Source organism: Diabrotica virgifera, chromosome 5 (assembly GCF_917563875.1).
Source record: "Diabrotica virgifera virgifera chromosome 5, PGI_DIABVI_V3a".
NCBI lineage: Eukaryota > Metazoa > Arthropoda > Insecta > Coleoptera > Chrysomelidae > Diabrotica > Diabrotica virgifera.
Genome location: NC_065447.1, coordinates 169,994,235 through 170,012,385, shown reverse-complemented (window position 1 = coordinate 170,012,385; position 18,151 = coordinate 169,994,235). Strand labels below are relative to the sequence as shown.

The 18,151-nt window shown below is 31.4% G+C and overlaps 2 protein-coding genes across 2 annotated transcripts in view; one reads left to right on the top strand and one right to left on the bottom strand.

Moving 5' to 3' along the window:
* The window catches only part of LOC114330654 (histone-lysine N-methyltransferase ash1), a 337,142-nt gene that overhangs the window by 46,444 nt on the left and 272,547 nt on the right, over positions 1-18,151 (top strand). The gene's annotated exons all lie outside the window — the stretch shown is intronic.
* Positions 7,176-8,464, bottom strand: LOC126884555 (uncharacterized). Its single transcript, XM_050650515.1, has 2 exons — positions 8,065-8,464; positions 7,176-7,466 (listed from the first exon to the last, which is right to left on the bottom strand). The coding sequence occupies exons 1-2, from the start codon at positions 8,208-8,210 to the stop codon at positions 7,232-7,234; spliced, it is 381 nt and encodes a 126-aa protein (XP_050506472.1). The 5' UTR covers positions 8,211-8,464; the 3' UTR covers positions 7,176-7,231.

The window sequence follows — 18,151 nt, the reverse complement described above, 5'->3', positions numbered from 1 at the left end:
CACTACCTTTCCATATTAACTTCCCACCCCTTCGGTAATAAACATATCTAAAAGCACAGGAGCTTTTAGAGTTAAACAAGAAGGAAAATATCTTTTTTTCATTACATTAATAACCCACCGTTTACGTCACCCGTTCTGCTTCCACCTTAATTTTAATAAAATCATCCACCCTCGTGCTTTTAGAATCCAAATTCGTCGCAGTCAATAAGATAACCAAAAATTAACACCCCTCACTGCCAATTATCTACCACCGGTATCTAGATGCAGTAATAATCAAATTAGAAACACCCTGTTGTAACCTTTGTACTCGTGGGATGAAGGGGGTTTATGGCACAAACATGTTTTCGAACTTTTTGTTTAGGTCATGAATTGTTAGGGTACAGAATAGGAGTAAACAAGATCAGAGTGAGGAAATAAAAACAGAATGTCAGTAACTTGACATACTTCGCTATAAACAGCTTCCTCGACATGTGAAGATGATGATATTCTCGGGACATTAAAAAGCAGTGTCATGTTATTTTTTAGCCTGTAACTATCGACGTGGATGTTTCATAACGTAGACTATGACATGCGGTATGTCATACCGTTGTCTATTCTCCTTTGTTTTCAATATGAATTTGTCTTATATGGTTCTTTTCATGAGCATTCTTCAGTGCGTTACAAATGATAAAAAAAAGGTTAGTCGGTGAAAAAACATTTATGACATTTATTCTGACACATTTATGACATTTATTCTAACATGACATTTTAGTTAAATCTAACAGTTGTCACATTTTATTTGCAATTTGGTATAAAAACAAATCAATTTTGTTTATTGCATTTATAAAATGGTATTTTCTTTGATTTGTATAGTCTTATAAATTGTACAGATGAAATTTTTTTATATAGAATAATATAATATTATTTAATATTATATTATTAGCGCCATCTATTGACAACTAGATTAAATGTTATAAATGTCACCGACGAAATGTAATCAGAGACGTGCGTTTTTTTCTGTCACATACAATTTAATGCGTTAGAGAGAAATCGAAAAACTGTGACGCACTGAAAAATGCTCATGAAAAGAACCATATCACTGTATTTGTTTTATACATCAACTACGGAATGATTCTTTACACTGCTGTAGACAGTCCCGGATTAAGAATCTTGAGGCCCCTAGCCAACCCAAGCTAGGAGGCCCCTTAAGAAATTTTTGTCTTTTCCCTCCAAAACCTCGAATAACATCTCCTTTCCGAGCAATATTCCTTTGATATATTATTGGACATTTTGTAGATTTAACTTAAATTTTTGTTTCATTTTGTAAAACGAATAGTCATAGTCAAGAGAATTTTGCTTAAATTTTGCAATAAAAAATTATTTTAGTTTTTTTTTTGTTATAGGTAGTTATCAATAAAGAAACGATTCATTTTAAAGTACCTACAATAATGTTTCTAATAATAAAAAAAAGGTCGTAGAAAAAGTATAGTATTCTACTCACATGTAATGGCTATTACTCACTCTGATGAATAAAGACACTCGCCTTCGGTTCGTGTCTCAAACTTCATCATCGTGAGTACTACCTGTCATTACATGTTCGTTGAATGATATATTATTACTTCTTACATAATTATGTAATAATAAATAATTATGGATTAAATTTAGTTTAACTTTTCAAAGCCTTATAATTATTATGTCTTAAAATTATTATTATGTTTTATTACTTAAAATGTCTTCAACTTCCAAATTTTCGAGCACATCATACTCAATATCCGTAATTGAGGGAAATGCTAGTCTGTGTTGGGCCACTGTCGAACGGTGAGAGTTTTTAATAATTTTTATTTTTGAAAATTACCGTTCACCTGTTGCATTATTTGTAATCATTAGCGTAAGATAAATCTTACGCTCTTATCTTGTAAGATAAGGTGCTCACAAATTTCGAAACTTCGATTCGAATTTGTTCTTATAAATAACCCAAAAAGACTACGAAGCAGGAATAAATTGTTTTCGTTACAAGGCCTGAAGATGGGCTATAAAATATTTGAACTGCAGTAGGTCATTTTAAATTTCAGGTACAATATCATCAGTATAGTTTTCATGTAGTTTTGAAGCACACTCCTTTATTTGAGAATCACTCAGTTTTGGAAAAACACACAAAACACCTAATACTGAGTTACTGACTCGTACGATGTCAACTGCCGACTCAGCTCAATAATTAGCTTATCCAAAGTTGGTAGATTGATTTTAACCTTTAACTTTTCTCCACCCTGTAGAAAAACTTCGTTGGAATTAGCATCATCAAAATGTAGTTTTTTTTGCTCGCATTTGTCTACTGTCGTCGGTATATTCAGAGCATTGTAGATCGCACACCTTCTGCTCGTAGTAAGAAAAATTTTCTCTTTGGGATTTTAAGAATTCCAAGTCATTTTAGAAGCTGAACTTCAGTTTCAAGTTCAATCTCTTTTCTCTGTAATGACTTACTGACAACGTTGATGAGCTCTAAAATTGTTGCCCAAAACTCATTCATTATGAATGTTTCTGTTTTGACATTTCTTTCAATAAACACTTAGCCTCATGAACTGTTTCAGCTTTCCGATTAGGGTCATCAGGAAGAGCATGAAGAGCAGATTTGAAGGCGTTGTAATCTTTAGACAAAGCTCTTGTTGCATGAGCGCTTGTAGTCCATCTAATGCTGCTTGTTCTTTTAAGGACAAGGTTTAGATGGTGGCGAATGGTATCGCTTAGTTGAGTTTCATTTAAGCATTTGATCGTAGCTTCCCAACGGTGGGTAGAGGCTGTAAAAAATGTTGTACACGGACTAAACAAATTCAAAATATGATATTGCTCCAACGGTTCCAATGCAATTTTTAGCAGCACTTACTCCAAATAAAGCGAGTGTGCGGCACAAAAAATGTAAAGTGCAAGTTTGTTAATCTTAGATAAATGAGCCTGGAGACATGTAGCGAAAGGCATGAGTAATGAAGGAGAGGGTAGCGAGGGGGCGCTGACTCATTTGTTGCTCTTGCTCTTACTACTTTTCTAATAAACCGTGCAGACTGATAGGCAGTACTGTTCCTTCTACCAAACGGCATTCATTAGCGACTTATTCTCACAACATAGGCTTTTTATGTGAACAGAAGTATACACTATAATGTAGTTTTATACGCCCACCGTCACTTTTATGGCATTGCGAGATATTTGAATTTTTCAACATAATATTTATAATTTTTATTTAAATCTAATTATTCTTTTTTTATTTTGGGCCCTGAGAGGCTCCCTTTAGGGCCGAGGCCCCCTAGGCAAATGCCTACTTTGCCTATTGGTTAATCCGGCACTGGCTGCAGAAGAAAATAATACTTGAAATAAAATAAACGAGTATTTCCAGAAAGGACAGGAGGGATAGATGCATCCTGAAATTTCAATAATTTTATAGCATTGCACCAACTCTGAATGTTGCTTAATTAGGGCGTTAATTGTAATTAAAGTTTATCGAAATCGCATTTTGAAGTCCATAAAACTGGCATTCATAAATAATATTAGTCTAGAGGCTATTGAAAACAGTCTATTCACCATTAACTTAAGCCGATTAGAGGCGGTACAACTGACCAAATTGTACTTACTTTATTATCAATAATAATAGGATAAGATAAGAGTAAGCCATTGTCTTAATCTCTCAGAAAGATCTATGGAGTAAGCGAATCTGAAAATATTTTTTCTCTCTTTGACACACGTACATTCATATTTGATTTTAGATTTTTTTTTATCAATTTACGCTCTTGTTAATCAAAATACAGAGTTGGCACAATGGTATCAAATTATTGAAAATTCAGGACGCATCTATTCATGTAAATTTTATTTCATTGAATGACATTATATTTTTCATAAGATGTGTGCGGTGCGGTGAACGCATGCGTAATAAAAAAAGTTGTGGACTTTCTTACAAAATCCTTTATAGACTGAATTTAAAAAACTTCAGTATTTTTAACTCAAAAATAATAAAATAATGTTGAAAAGAAAGCAGTTGAAAGTAGAATAACTGGATGAACTTGCTACCATACTAATAGCGAAACAAAACACTGGACTGCTTTCAACTATAGAAACGCAAACACTTCACTGGCATGCGGTACGTGATAGCGCAAGAAAACTTTACGTCAACGTAGCTCAAAGACTAAACCATACTAAAACTGCAGCAGTAGCGAGCATGTACAATTACACACTACTACTTGAAGGTACACAGATGGTATTCTAGGAACCTGTTTAAAACACGTTTTACAACAAAATATATTTTCGGCGCGGTATGGCATACCGCATGTCAATGGTTAAAGGTTAACATGAAATTTTCATCAAGTAACAAGTAATAATAAAATTAGAAACACCCTGTTGTAACCTTTGTACTCGTGGGATGAAGGGGGTTTATGGCACAAACATGTTTTCAAACTTTTTGTTTAGGTCACGAATTGTTAGGGAAAGATCAGGGTTAGGAAATAAAAAGAAGGATATGTAACAGAATGTCATCAAGTTGACATGTTTCGCTGTAAACAACTTCCTCAATATAAAGTTGATGATATTCTATGGACATTAAAAAACAGGGTCGTGTTATTTTTTAACATGAATTCGCATCAGTAAACTGCCAATTACATAAATACATAAGTAAGGGTTACAACTTACAATGTACATATGCATAATATTTATAGGTGCAACATGGTTTGTTCAACAAAGTTTGATAATTTTTCCTATGGTTTACTTTTCTTCTATATTACGTTCATTTCCAAGATAAGCTCGAGGTCACTCCCATCGGTGGGTGTGTCGTATCGTCGCAGCTTGTCATTCGTTAGAAGGTACTTTTTATGTTGGACATTAAATGATCAGTGCTAGCGTAATTACGTAATCGACGATTTTTTTTAAACCAAACTGAGTACGGGACACCTTATTTGAAAGGTCTCCTAATTGACTTTGCAACGATGTATTATACGAATATTCATTTTTACAGGTTTAACCAGAATTATGGACTTAGTTAAGTAAAATCGAATTACATAAATACTCATTCACTAAACTAAATTAGGTTAGGAATTAGGTTAGGAAAGAATTTACTGTCCGTTTTTCTTATTGCATCATTGCTGAAGGTCGACAATTTCAATATTTCTTTTAATTTTATACAAGTTCATTTAAATAATAAACCAAAGCTTTTGGTTAACCTTATAGAAGTAAATATTCAAATAATTGCGTCTCTGCAAAGGCCACATTTGAAAGATCAAAGAGACTTTTTTAAAAAGTAGTCTATTTCTGAAATAATGAATCTATTTATTTCATGCTTTTGCATCACAGTTAACTAGGTCCATAATTTTGGTTAACCCTATAGAAATAAATATTCGAATAATACGTCGTTACAAAGCCGATTAGGAGGCCTTCCAAATGAGGTGTCCCCTAACCTCGGTTTGTATAAAAAAGTGGTCGATTACGTCATTCAGCTTTTGATGTCAGATATCTCTGGTTCCTTAGATTTTAGATGATAGAAGGTCCAAATTTTTACAGTAATTGTAGATAGATAATATCTAGTCTTGGGTAAATTTTTATTGAAAAATGTACAAAAACAAGTAAAATAAAAAATAAAATCTAAACTTTTTTGGGTTTTTTTTTGGAAGAGTATTTTTTTTATTCAGCTGGATTGCTGGATGCTGGATCCAGCAATTGCAATCTCTATTCGCAATGTATTATGTTTTCCATCTTTTGCTTTATTCTGCCGGTTATTAGCGCGCTCATCACTGTATAGCAATTGATGGTCATTGAAAAATTTAAATTGACTTTTAAGTTGTTCAAGTCATCTGTGTCTGAAATAATGAATTTATTCCATATTTTTGCATGATACTGTATGCAAAAGTGTATTAATTTTAATGGACAATATTTTGAAAAACAATCAATCGGTTTTAGATAATAAATATTTTGTTTTCATTTTTCTTTGGTCTATTTCAGAATAAATAGACCATACTCTTCCAATGTCCTTAAAATGTTATTATTTTGAAGGAATTTCAGAACAAACAATCCTTGGAACTTACCGTGCTCACAGTTTGAAACATGTTTACTAAATTTTTCTGCGAAAAAATATACATAGTTGGATTCGCTAAGGTCTAAATATAATGAAAATCTTGGAAATCTAGAACTGTAGTAAATATCTATGTGACTAATTAGACGTTTCTTGAAAATTTCCGGCCTTTTTGTTAAAAATACAACATACAACAATGAATCATATCGTCTTCTTTGTAATAGGATAGGGGTGGGTGATGGGTAGAGTCGGACAAACATAAGTTTGGGATTGCGACGTAGCGTTTCGCGCAGACAAGCAAACCATTTCTACCAGTGGCGGACGAAAACAGGCAGATTTGAAATAAATTTTTATAAGTAAATTATAATAGTACCTAAATTATATTTAATTAAAGCGAAGAATGAATTTGTTTCTTTTTATTTTCATAGTTTTTAATAATTATGAAGCTTATAATCAGTTGCAATGTCATAACTTTCCATTAGGATACTCCTATTATCTTCGGGTTTTCTCCACCTATAATTTGTTCGAGATAATTTGAAAAATATCTTTTCAAAAGTATGATGGTTTAAATTTTAAATGTATCAAAACATACAGACGTGAGAACAATTCATTTGAGAAAAATAAAAATTATGTAGAATCGTATGTAACCTTGGAGAGATTTATTTTTTGTTTACAGTTTTTCGGAAATCGAAATCTAAACAAATTATCGATTATAAATACTTGGTACTTTTGAAAAAACATTCTTCATAACTGTAAATTGTAGAAAGTTGAACTAAAACGATGTCAACAAAACAACAATTTAAAATACATTATCCACTTTACAATTTTATTTTTTAAGCTGAATAATTACTTTTACTATGTTACCTAAAGCCTAATCCAATTATAGTTTTCCTTAATGTTTCCTTTGACCCTGGAAATTGCATTTGTTTGTTCTTTAGTTTTTGATAGATATCTTAAATAAATAGAAATCGTTAAAATATTTCGAAAGTAAATCTTCTTTTATACTTTAAGTAAATAAAATCGTAAAAGAATTGTATCTATCTACCATTTTTGTTAAAAATGTATCTATATCAGTGTGTTTACGAAAAAACTTTTATTTCGTTCTAAACGGGTACAAACTATTGTTTTATAATTTTACTTACTCTATATTATTTACCATAAAAAAATATAGGTATCAATTTCCCATTAACTAATAATTTTTTAACTTTTAAACTATTTACCATTAATTGTAGGGGATCTTTTCTCGATGGTGTAGAAGTCGTATATAATATTTTTGATGGTTTTCACTTGTCCACTGCTCAATTCAATTTTTTTGGAACGACAACGTTTTCTTTTTGGACTTTTAAAAGATAAACTAGTCGCTCCATTTTTATTTACGTCTCTACCTTCTTTTCTTATTTTGGTTAAGGTGTTTTTGCTTATACCCGTCGCTGCTAGAATCCTATCCCTACAATTACTAATGTTAAATGTTACTAAACGAAAATATTGCGAAAAAAATTGCAAAAGATTGGCGTGAAAGAAGAAACAGTGCCTAAAAACTTGTGTATTTGATCAGAGCATCCTTCCTGTTAGGACGTATGGCTCATAAACATGGACATTAACAAAGGCCAACATAAACAAAATAGAAAGGACTCACAGAAAATATCTATTGTATTAATTCATGTTTTATTCCATATTGGGAATAACACTTCAAGACAGAAAACCAAACAAATGGATAAGAGAGAAAACAAACGTAAAAAATGTAACTGACCATATTCAGGGTTAAAGTGGAGATTTGCAGGCCACAATGCGAGACAGGAAAATAAAAGATGGAATGCTGAAATACAAAACCGGAGACCGTGGACGCAGCTGCAGGAACTCACTGGAAAAGCGCAGCCAAGGACAGACAGATATTGAAAGATTTGGAGAAAGCCTATGTCCAAAGGTGAATAGAAATGGGCTAAAGAAGAAGAAGAAGAATCTGATGAAACTTCATAAATACAATTATAATAAGAATAATAGTAACTTTAATATCAAGAAAATAAAATGTCATTAACAATACTTACGTCAATTTACTTAAAGGTATTAACAGGTTTTCGGTTGTTTTGAAATGTGCTGCCTCTTGTTCCATAAATGTAGTAACATTATAAATGATTGCCTTTGCTTGGCTATTCGATCCCAGCCCTTTGATTCTTATCTTTTTATGAGGCATATTGTTAAATAACTAATGACTTAACTTAACGCACTAGAGATACACTAAATGTCTTAATAATACACTAATTACTACTACTAATATACCAAACACTAAGCTAAAAACTATTAATAAAATATCCAACACGATCAAACCAATAAGTTAAACACTCTCTGCGATACGTAATGCACTTCTAACTACGACACTGGCGATCAGCAAACTGGCCGTTTCCATGGTAACGCTAGTAAACAAGAACCACTGCGCATCATCGAGTTTTGAATCACATTCCCAAACTTATGTTTGTCCGAGCTTACAGTGGTTCAAACATCTTCGCCGAAAATCTGTCAATCAAACCTCGGTAAACATGGGATAATATTTGTCTTATATAATATTTTGTAATAATCGGGGAATTTCCTTCTTGGAGTGTTAAAAATAAGGTACACAAAATGGAAGAAATGGTAGACTGTAGTGAAGATGAAAATATAAAAAATGTATAGGAGTGGATGATGATTTTAAAACTTATTAACGCCCATATTTTTTTATGACATTTCAAAATTTGGCTACAAAATTATCAGTAATTTAAGGGCGTAGGCGCAAAATTTCGCCAAAATTTGTTTTAAATGCATTCATTTTTTTCGAATCCTGACAAAAATAATAAGTATTTTTGAAAAATTTAAACGCAGAATGAAAGACTACATTATTACCGAGGGTCAAAAGTCCCTTAGATAATCAAAAAGTTTCTTTTGAATGAGATATTTGAAATTAAAAAACACTCTAATAAATTTTTATAAATACATACAGAGAGGTCCTAAATTATGGAATAAATTCATTTTCTCTAAAATGGACTACTATAGAGAAAAATCCTGAAACAGGTCGATTTTTGTTTTTAAATTACAACTTTTTGGCATATATTTCATACTAGTGACGTCATCCATCTGAGCGTGATGACGTAATCGATGATTTTTTTAAATGGGAATAGGGGTCGTGTAGCACCTCATTTGAAAGGGCGTTCAATTATCTATTCAGTAATACAAACATTAATATCATTATTTATACAGGGTGACCAAAAAAATAATTTTTGAAATAAATTAATTGACGAAAAAAGAAGAATATATGCAATTTATTTAACTCAAAATACATTCTATCGCTGTCACAAAATAGAAAAAAATGTTTATTTGGCAAATAAACCTTGCTTTTCGCTTAAATTAAATGTTCAAACTGCCAAGTGGTAGGTGGGAGGCTGTTTGTGATTTAATTTAAGCGAAAAGAAATGTTTATTTGTCAAATAAACATTTTTTTTGTATTTGCTGACAGCACTATAATGTATTTTGAGTTAAATAAATTGCATACATTCTTCTTTTTGCGTCAATTAATTTAATTAAAAAAATAATTTTTGGTCACCCTGTATAAATAATAATATTATTGTTTATATTACTGAATAGAGAATTGAAAACCCTTTCAAATGAGGTGCCACACAACCCCTATTCCCATTTAAAAAAATCATCGATTACGTCATCACGCTCAGATGGATGACATCACTAGTATGAAATATATGTCAAAAAGTTGTAATTTAAAAACAAAAATCGACCTGTTTCCGGATTTTTCTCTATAGTCGTCCATTTTAGAGAAAATGAATTTATTCCATAATTTAGGACCTCTCTGTATATAAAGGGTGTTAGTAAATAAGTATGACAAACTTTAAGGGGTTTACATGAAAAAATAATGACAGTTTGCTTTATAAACATACATGTCCGCAAATGCTTCGTTTCCGAGATACGGTGTGTTGAAATTTTTATTTCAAACTGCCAATTTATTTATTGCTATAAGACCGGTTAAGCTATGAAAATGAAATTTGGTGTGTTTAAGAGGTAGCTGTTGCGCATTTTTTGACATATAACTAAGAATTTTGTATGCATCATTGGCGCGCCTACAGGTAATAGTCTGAATTTTTGAGATATTTCAAACTAAAAATTATTTTTAAATGCTATGTTTAATTGATGATAAGAATCCGTTCTTGACTTTTTTTGATATGGTGCACCGTTTTTATGCAAAAAAATAAAACATCTTGACGCGTATTTTTTACTTCCTAATACGAGTGCATTATCAAGATTTATTTAAATACTAATCTAGAACAATAACAGAAAACATCAGAAAACGACGTCCTTTAGCGGTGACAGGAGAATTTTATATTCATCATTGCCGCGCGCAGGGGTAATGGTCTGAATTTTTTTAAAGAAAAAAATAGTACGGCACTGAGATATGTCAAATTACAAATTAGTTTTGAATTTCTCGTTCAATTTGCAACAAATAATCTTTCTTGCCATTTTTTCATATAAGTTTTTCATATGTATTTATGCAAAAATATAAAAAATCTTAACGTTTACAAAGTATTTGAAATAAGTTTCTATGCATATGGAAACTACTTCGAATACTTTGTAAGCGTTAAGATGTTTTATTTTTTCTATAAAACGGCTCCCCTTGTGAAAAAAAGACAATATATATTTCTTGTCACAAATTATAGGAAGAATTGAAAAATGATTTTTAATTTAACATATCTCAGTGGCGTACTATTTTTTTCTTTAAAAAATTTCAGACCATTCTCGTACTCGCGCCAATGATGAATATAAAATTCTTCTGTCACCTCTCTAAGCCCTCATTTTAAACATTTGTTGTAGCTTTGTACCTAGTTAAAATCTTATTAGTAATATTTTCTGTTATTGTTCTAGTTTAGTATTATTATATTATATATTTCTTGATAATGTATTCAGAAGTGAAAAATACGCACCAAGATGTTTTATTTTTTTTGCACAAAAACGGAGCACCATATGAAAAAAAGTCAAGAAAGGATTTTTATCATAAATTAAACATAGAATTTAAAAATAATTTTTAGCTTGAAATGTAACAGTGGCGTACTATTTTTTTCTTTAAAAAAATTTAGACAATAACCCGTAGGCGCGCCAATGATGAATACAAAATTCTTAATTGTATGTCAAAAAATGCGCAATAACTACCACTTAAAACGCACCAAATTTCATTTTCATAGCTCAACCCGTCTTAGAGCAATAAATAATATGGCAGATTGAAATAGAAATTTTAACACCCCGTATCTCGGAAACAACGCATTTGCAAAAATTATGTTTATAGATGAAACTGTCATTATTTTTTCATGTAGTACCACCCCTGTAACTTATTAAAATAAACATAGAAGTTTTCAGGGACTTTCGGCCCTCGGTAATAATGCAATATTTCATTCTGCGTTTAAATTTTTCAAAAATACTTACTAGTTTTCTCAGGATTCGAAAAAAATGAACGAATTTAAAACACATTGGCGCTAAATTTTACGACCACGCCCTTAATAGATTTTTACAATAAAAATGTATGTATAACGGATAATTCCGTAATAGTGGATTTGAAATACCTAAAAACTATGCTTCTATTTTATAGAACAGACAAAACACAGGCGAAGTATACAGTATGGTGCAAATTTTAATGGAATAAATTCGTTATTTCATAAACCGGCGGCGACTTTAAGAAAAAATCCTGAAACAGGACGATTTTATTTTTAAATTATGATTTTTTGATGTATATATCGTACACGTGACGTCATCCATTTGGGCGTTATGACGTAATCGATGATGATTTTAAATGGGAATAGGGGTCGTGTGCTAGCTCATTTGAAAGTTTATTTAATTATCTATTCAGTAATATACACATTAATATAATTATTTATAGGGTGTCCACAAACAATTTTTTTGAATTAAATTAATTGACACAAAAAGAAGAATGTATGTAATTTATTTGATTCAAAATACATTCTACTGCTGTCAGGAAACAGAAGAAAATGTTTATTTAACAAATAAACATTGCTTTTCGCTTAAATTAAATGTTCAAACTGTAACCCATTGCCTCTTGGCAGTTTAAACATTGAATTTAAGCAAAAAATAATGTTTATTTGGTAAAAAAAAAAATTTTTTGTGTTCTGACACCAGTAGAATGTATTTTGAATTAAATAAATTAAATACATTCTTCTTTTTGTGTCAATTAATTAAATAAAAAAAAATTGGACCTCCTGTATGTTAATGTCTATATTACTGAATAGAGAATTGAATAACATTTCAAATGAGCTAGCACACTACCCCTATTCTCATTTAAAAACATAATCGATTACGTATACCATACTGTATAAAAACGTGGTAAAAAATGTAAAACTTATCCTCAAAACTGATATGGATCTCGAATATTTTCGTTGCGGCATCGCACTCATCACATCTTTCATTGAATTATGTATAGGTGGACTTCACGATTTTTTTTTTATTTAATACAATGTTGCAATAATTCTAATTTTTGCTACACTAATACACAATAATCCAATAGTCCAGAGAAATAAGGTTTTTATCGGGACACTTGACCAGCCAGGTTGAAAATGGGTTTTTTGGGTCTATATACCTAATACATTATAAATAAAAGGACACGCGCCAACTCGCAACTTTTAATGACAAACATTTTAAAATCAAAATGTAAACCGGCCAATTCGTAACTTTTCTACTACCTGACCCTGTCAACTCGAAGCTTTCTACAGGTGAATACGAAACCATTGATTAAATCTAATACCTTAGGTACTGTTCACATTTAGAAATAAATGTGAACAGTAACGGATTAAGCCAACACGGGGCCTATAGCAAATGTGAGCGAATGGTTCTTGGTTTGTTTTCCACTTTTTAGCACTGTCTTTAAGTGAAATTTAAAATTATTTACCACCAATAGCTTATTTACCACGTTCACTCATTACGAAATCTGTTGAAAAAATTCAGCCATTTTAACAAATTTTATTTGGATTTTCTCTAGTAACTCTTCCGAGACAATACATAAATGATGAATACCTTTTACACCAGCTTCAAAGAGGGTAATTTATACAGGTACATACTTAGAATACCGGTATTAGATTATCAACATCGTTAGGAATTACTTAGAAAATGAAAGTTACAAATTCACCGGTTGAAAGGTTATCGAAAAATTACGTGAGGGCCAGAGTTGCCACAGTTGCCAGTTGGCCTGTAATTAGGATGAGGGATTAAAATAGTTACGAATTCACCGGGACCCAAATACAAAAATGCCCGTCACAGTTCGGACGAGAATTTTAGTTGTTAACAAGTAAGTGTCAAAAATTGCAGTTTTTTTCGTTTAAGTCGCTACATGTAAAAATAGTGTAATAAAATGTATAATTAAATATCTTAGAGTATTCATCTTTTAGTAGACGAGCAAAGGTTTAATATGGCAGTTTTTGAATTTTTACTTTGTTGCGTCGGAAATGGTAAAATAAGACTAACATTTCGAAAATCAAAAACTTTTAAGATTTAAAAATCTGGTATTTTACAAGAATTTTTGAAAAAAAATTTCGCCTAGGTTAATTACGGTCAAAGTTAGCCACTTTTTTTATTTAATTCACAGCTACTTCTATGAATATAAAATTCTCCTGTAACAGTGTTAGTTATCATACTCCTCCGAAACGGATTGACCGATTTTTATGAAATTTTACACATATATCCTGCAGGACTGAGAATAGGTTGTAATCTATTTTTCATACCCATAAGTTATAAGGGGGGTTGCCCCCTGATACTTTTTTTATTTTTTTGGACAAAATTATCTACCTTAATCTTATATGATGTAGCATTAAAAATACACACACACAACCCTTAATTTTGACCCTTATATCACCAACCCCTATTTTTTAATAGCCATCTATATATTTACATCTGTATAATCCTCCTGTCATAGTGTTAATTACCATACTCCTTCGAGACGACTTGAGGGATTCTTATGAAATTATATATTATGTATATTCGGTAGGTCTGAGAATCGGTCGTAATCTATTTTTCATATCCCTGAGGGATAAGGGGGGTCCTCCCCTAACATTTTGTAATGTTAGGTGGAGATATGTGTACATAATGTACTCTACAAGACTACGAGTACATACAAATTAAAAAAATAATGATCAAAATCCATCAATAATCTCCGGAGATATTAATCGCAGCATATGTCTGAAGAATCAATTTCATTTTTTGAGTGCACGGATTTTAATAATTCCCCTCCACCGACCCCGAGCCGATTTCATGATAACGTCATTTTTAAAGCTTTATTAACCGCTCTGTTGGAGTTCAAAGTTTGCTCAAACTTTTACACATAAACTATATACCTTGAACTTCAAAATGGCGCTAGTTAGGTCGCTTAATTGTTATAAACAAATTAGCTGTGAATTAAAGAAAAAAAGTGGCTAACTTTGACCTTAATTGATCCAGGCAATTTTTTTTGTGATAATTTGTGTAAAATATCAGCTTTACAAATAACAAAGTGGGTCTACAGTTTAACAAAGTTATTCAAATTATTTATAAGCCAAAAATGATTTTACTTTAGTAAAATGTTTTTGCAATTGTCAAAATTACTTGTGTTGATTTTTTATTAAAAGTAATGAAAATATAGGTCTTCTTCTTTCATTTGGTACCCGCAAAATCGCTGTATCATTATCATTTTCTGAGCAATAACATTGCAAAAAAAAGCTCTGGGGGATAAACAAATTGAATAAAATTTAAACTAATTGACAAAACGTCTTGAAATTTTTTGTGTATTAGATGAACTGTTTGACTCTACTTTTTATGCAATATCAAAGTGTTAATTTCAATTTCGCAGAAGTTATAGCTTGATTTTCGAAATTTTAGTCTTATTTTACAATTTCCGAAGCAACAAATGATGGGACCAGAATTCAAAAACTGACATGTTAAACCTTTGTTCATCTACTAAAAGATGGTTACTCTAAAGATATTTAATTACCCAATTTTTACCTGTAGCGATTTAAACTAAAAAACTGCCTCTTTGGACCCTTATTAGTTAATAACTAAAATTCTCGTCCGGACTGTGACAGATATTTTTGTTTTTATAATATTATAATGTATTAGGCATATAGTACCCAAAAAAACCTATTTGCAACCTGGCTGGTCAAGTGTCCCGAACATGGTATATTTTTGCCTTATTTCCCTGGAGTAGAAGTATTTACTTGATATCTGGTAAAAAACGAGTTTCAGAATTTCATGGATCTCACATCCATTCTTTCAATTCAAATTTGAAATAATATTAAAAACGATGAAGATATAAACGTGGCCTTATAAATAACTTTTGTCCGTGTCAGTCTAATCCATTATATCATTAATCAAAGCATCACCCTCCGTTTTATCGGACATCAAGCATGATTCATATTTTCTCCAGTAAACCGATACCGACTCGACTAAAAGGGTAGTTACACAAACATACGGACGCACACTATATAATACATTAGTCTCACAAAACAAAACGAAAATAGGCGCGTGTACATGGGACACGTCGCCAGTTGGAAAAAAATCCAGAGGTGTAACGAATGGTTGAAAATTGATTCGATTATTCTTTTATTAATAATTTCACTGTACTAAAGAACTTGTTATCTTTGAAAAAATAACAAAATAAACAAAAGATTTTTTTTCATATTTTTTGGATCAAAATTGAGCTCAAAAAATATTTGAATTTTTCTAAAATAATTTGTAGGTAGTTTTTGGCAAACTCCTAAATAATTATTTTTCGTTCTTGTGAATGGCGGGGTCAGGTTTGCCATTTTCGTCTGATTTTCTGATAATCCTCAAAATTCCATAAAATTTTTGGTGTTTTCTCCCATGTTTTTAGCACATAAACATGTCAATTAATAACGATTTTTAATATTGTTTTTATTATTTCTAATAGCGGCATAAGGTTTGCCATTTTCAGAATAGAACATGCTCAAAATACGACAAACCATACTTTTCATCAATTTTTTCCAGGGTCATGTTGGCTATAGCGATACGCTTTAATTACTATTTTTGCTAATTTTATTTTCTTAATTTTTAATAACTTCTCAAAACGAAACAACATTAGTCATTTAAAATTCACATGTAATACACAAACCATATGCCAACAGGCCGTTGATTTCGAGAAACTAAAATGTATCCCTAAACAGATTGTATAAAATTAATGTTTTTTTCAAGGAAACACTAATTGATTACGATGCCAGATTGCCACACTCTTTATGTCAACTTCTTAAAATACAAAAAGGTTCTCATCTTTTAAAAGGCAGATGCAGTAATGTATGGCCCTTCTGGCCGATATCACAAAACAGCAAACCAGTTGACATAATAGTTGGTAGTCCGGCCAGTCAGTCTCTACACAGCATGCGAACGATTCAGACACACCCTCGCTCTCGCTAACAATACCCTTTCGAGATATAAGCAAAACACCACGCTTGTTTACCCAAAATAAATAAATATATTACTGTTCGTTGTTACACTTATTTTTAATTAAGTCCGTCAACACATACCACCGGAATATGATCATTTTCAGGCTGAAACATACTCTGAATTCGTGAAAACTGCATTTGTATATTTTAAGCACAGAAACTTAATTTTTGTTCGACCTCCCCCCACCCCATAAATAATATTTAAATGATTTAAATGATCACCACTTGAATGAAGAGTAGGGGGAAGGAATCGTTATATGAGCTTATGTGCTTAGCATTTAAAAAAAATCACCGATAAAGGCAGTTTTTTCTAATTTAGAGTATGTTTCGGTTTGAAAATTTCAAACATGATCCTGAGGACAAAATATATGAAACATCGTTCTTCATTCTCATGTAGTTGAGGTCGTGTGCTAAAACCATGGGAAGAATATCAAAAACAAAAGATGGTTTGTCGTATTGTGATCATGTTCTGGTCTGAAAATGACAAACCTGATTTCGCTATTAAAAATGTAGGTCTGGATCCCGCGTATGAAAAAAAAAAGTTGATTAATAGCAAACAGAAAATTTGTTAATAGCTTAACGGTGTTTAGTGGGACAAACGTTGATGCATGGGAACACTGGAACAGGGGAAGTTTTAATTGTGGAACAGGTTAAAAATTTGGAACGTCATACTACGAAAACGTCTCATGTATTTTGTCGGACAGAACTTGCAATTGATTTGTTACCCTTTCATTAAACTCTCATGCAAAAATCAGACTGTTATTTATCACCAACTGCGCATTTTAATAAGTCCAACACTGGAACATGTCAAATGACAAGAATTATGACAGGTGATAAATAGCAGTCTGATTTTTGCATGAGAGTTTAATGAAAGGGCTACAAATCAATTGAAAGTTCTGTCCGACAAAATACATGGGACGTTTTCGTAGTCTGATGTTCCAAATTTTTAGCCTGTTCCACAATTGAAACTTCCCCTGTTCCAGTGTTCCCATACATCAAAGTTTGTCCGACTAGACACCATTAAGCTGTTAACAAATTTTCAGCTTGCTATTAATCAACTTTTTTTTCATAGGCGGGATCCACACCTAATAGCAAACAATTTTGATCAAAAATCGTTATTTTTAATGACATGCAGTTGAGTTTTTGTGCTAAACAAAGGGGGGAAACAAAAAAATGGATTTTTTCGAATATTAAGAACATTATGGAGAGAAAATGGCAAATCTAGCCCTGACATTCAAAATAACGGAAAGAAGTATACGAAAAATAATTATTTCGAAGTTTGTCAAAAACTTATTACATAACCTAATTTTTTTTGAAAAATTAAAATATTTTTTCTGAGCTCAATTTTAATCTAAAAAAAACTGGTGTTTTTGGGCTTGAAAATGTACCTATGTTCATGATTTTTTTCAGATTTTTTAAAGTAATCGCTCAGGAATGTTTTTTTAAACACATTTTTTGCGATAGGAGACCCCTGGGCCACCTAAGTATCTCCCCTTATCTCGCTATTGTGTTTGAAATGATCGAGGTCTTTTAGAAATCTAATGTAGAAGATAATAGGCTGTCAGTTCTTATATCCTTGCATAGATTTTTGGATACTTTAGAACCATTTTTAAGATACGTTATAATGAAAATTGGTTTATATTATAAAATTATTATTACTAATTTTGCAACT

What these genes read in the sequence shown, in the direction of transcription:
- LOC126884555 (XM_050650515.1), bottom strand. Translation starts at nt 8,210, where the DNA reads ATGCCTCATAAAAAGATAAGAATCAAAGGGCTGGGATCGAATAGCCAA. An exon ending in ATACCTTTAAGTAAATTGAC is followed by an intron (nt 7,467 to 8,064) that starts GTAAGTATTGTT and finishes TAGTAATTGTAG; the next exon opens with GGATAGGATTCTAGCAGCGA.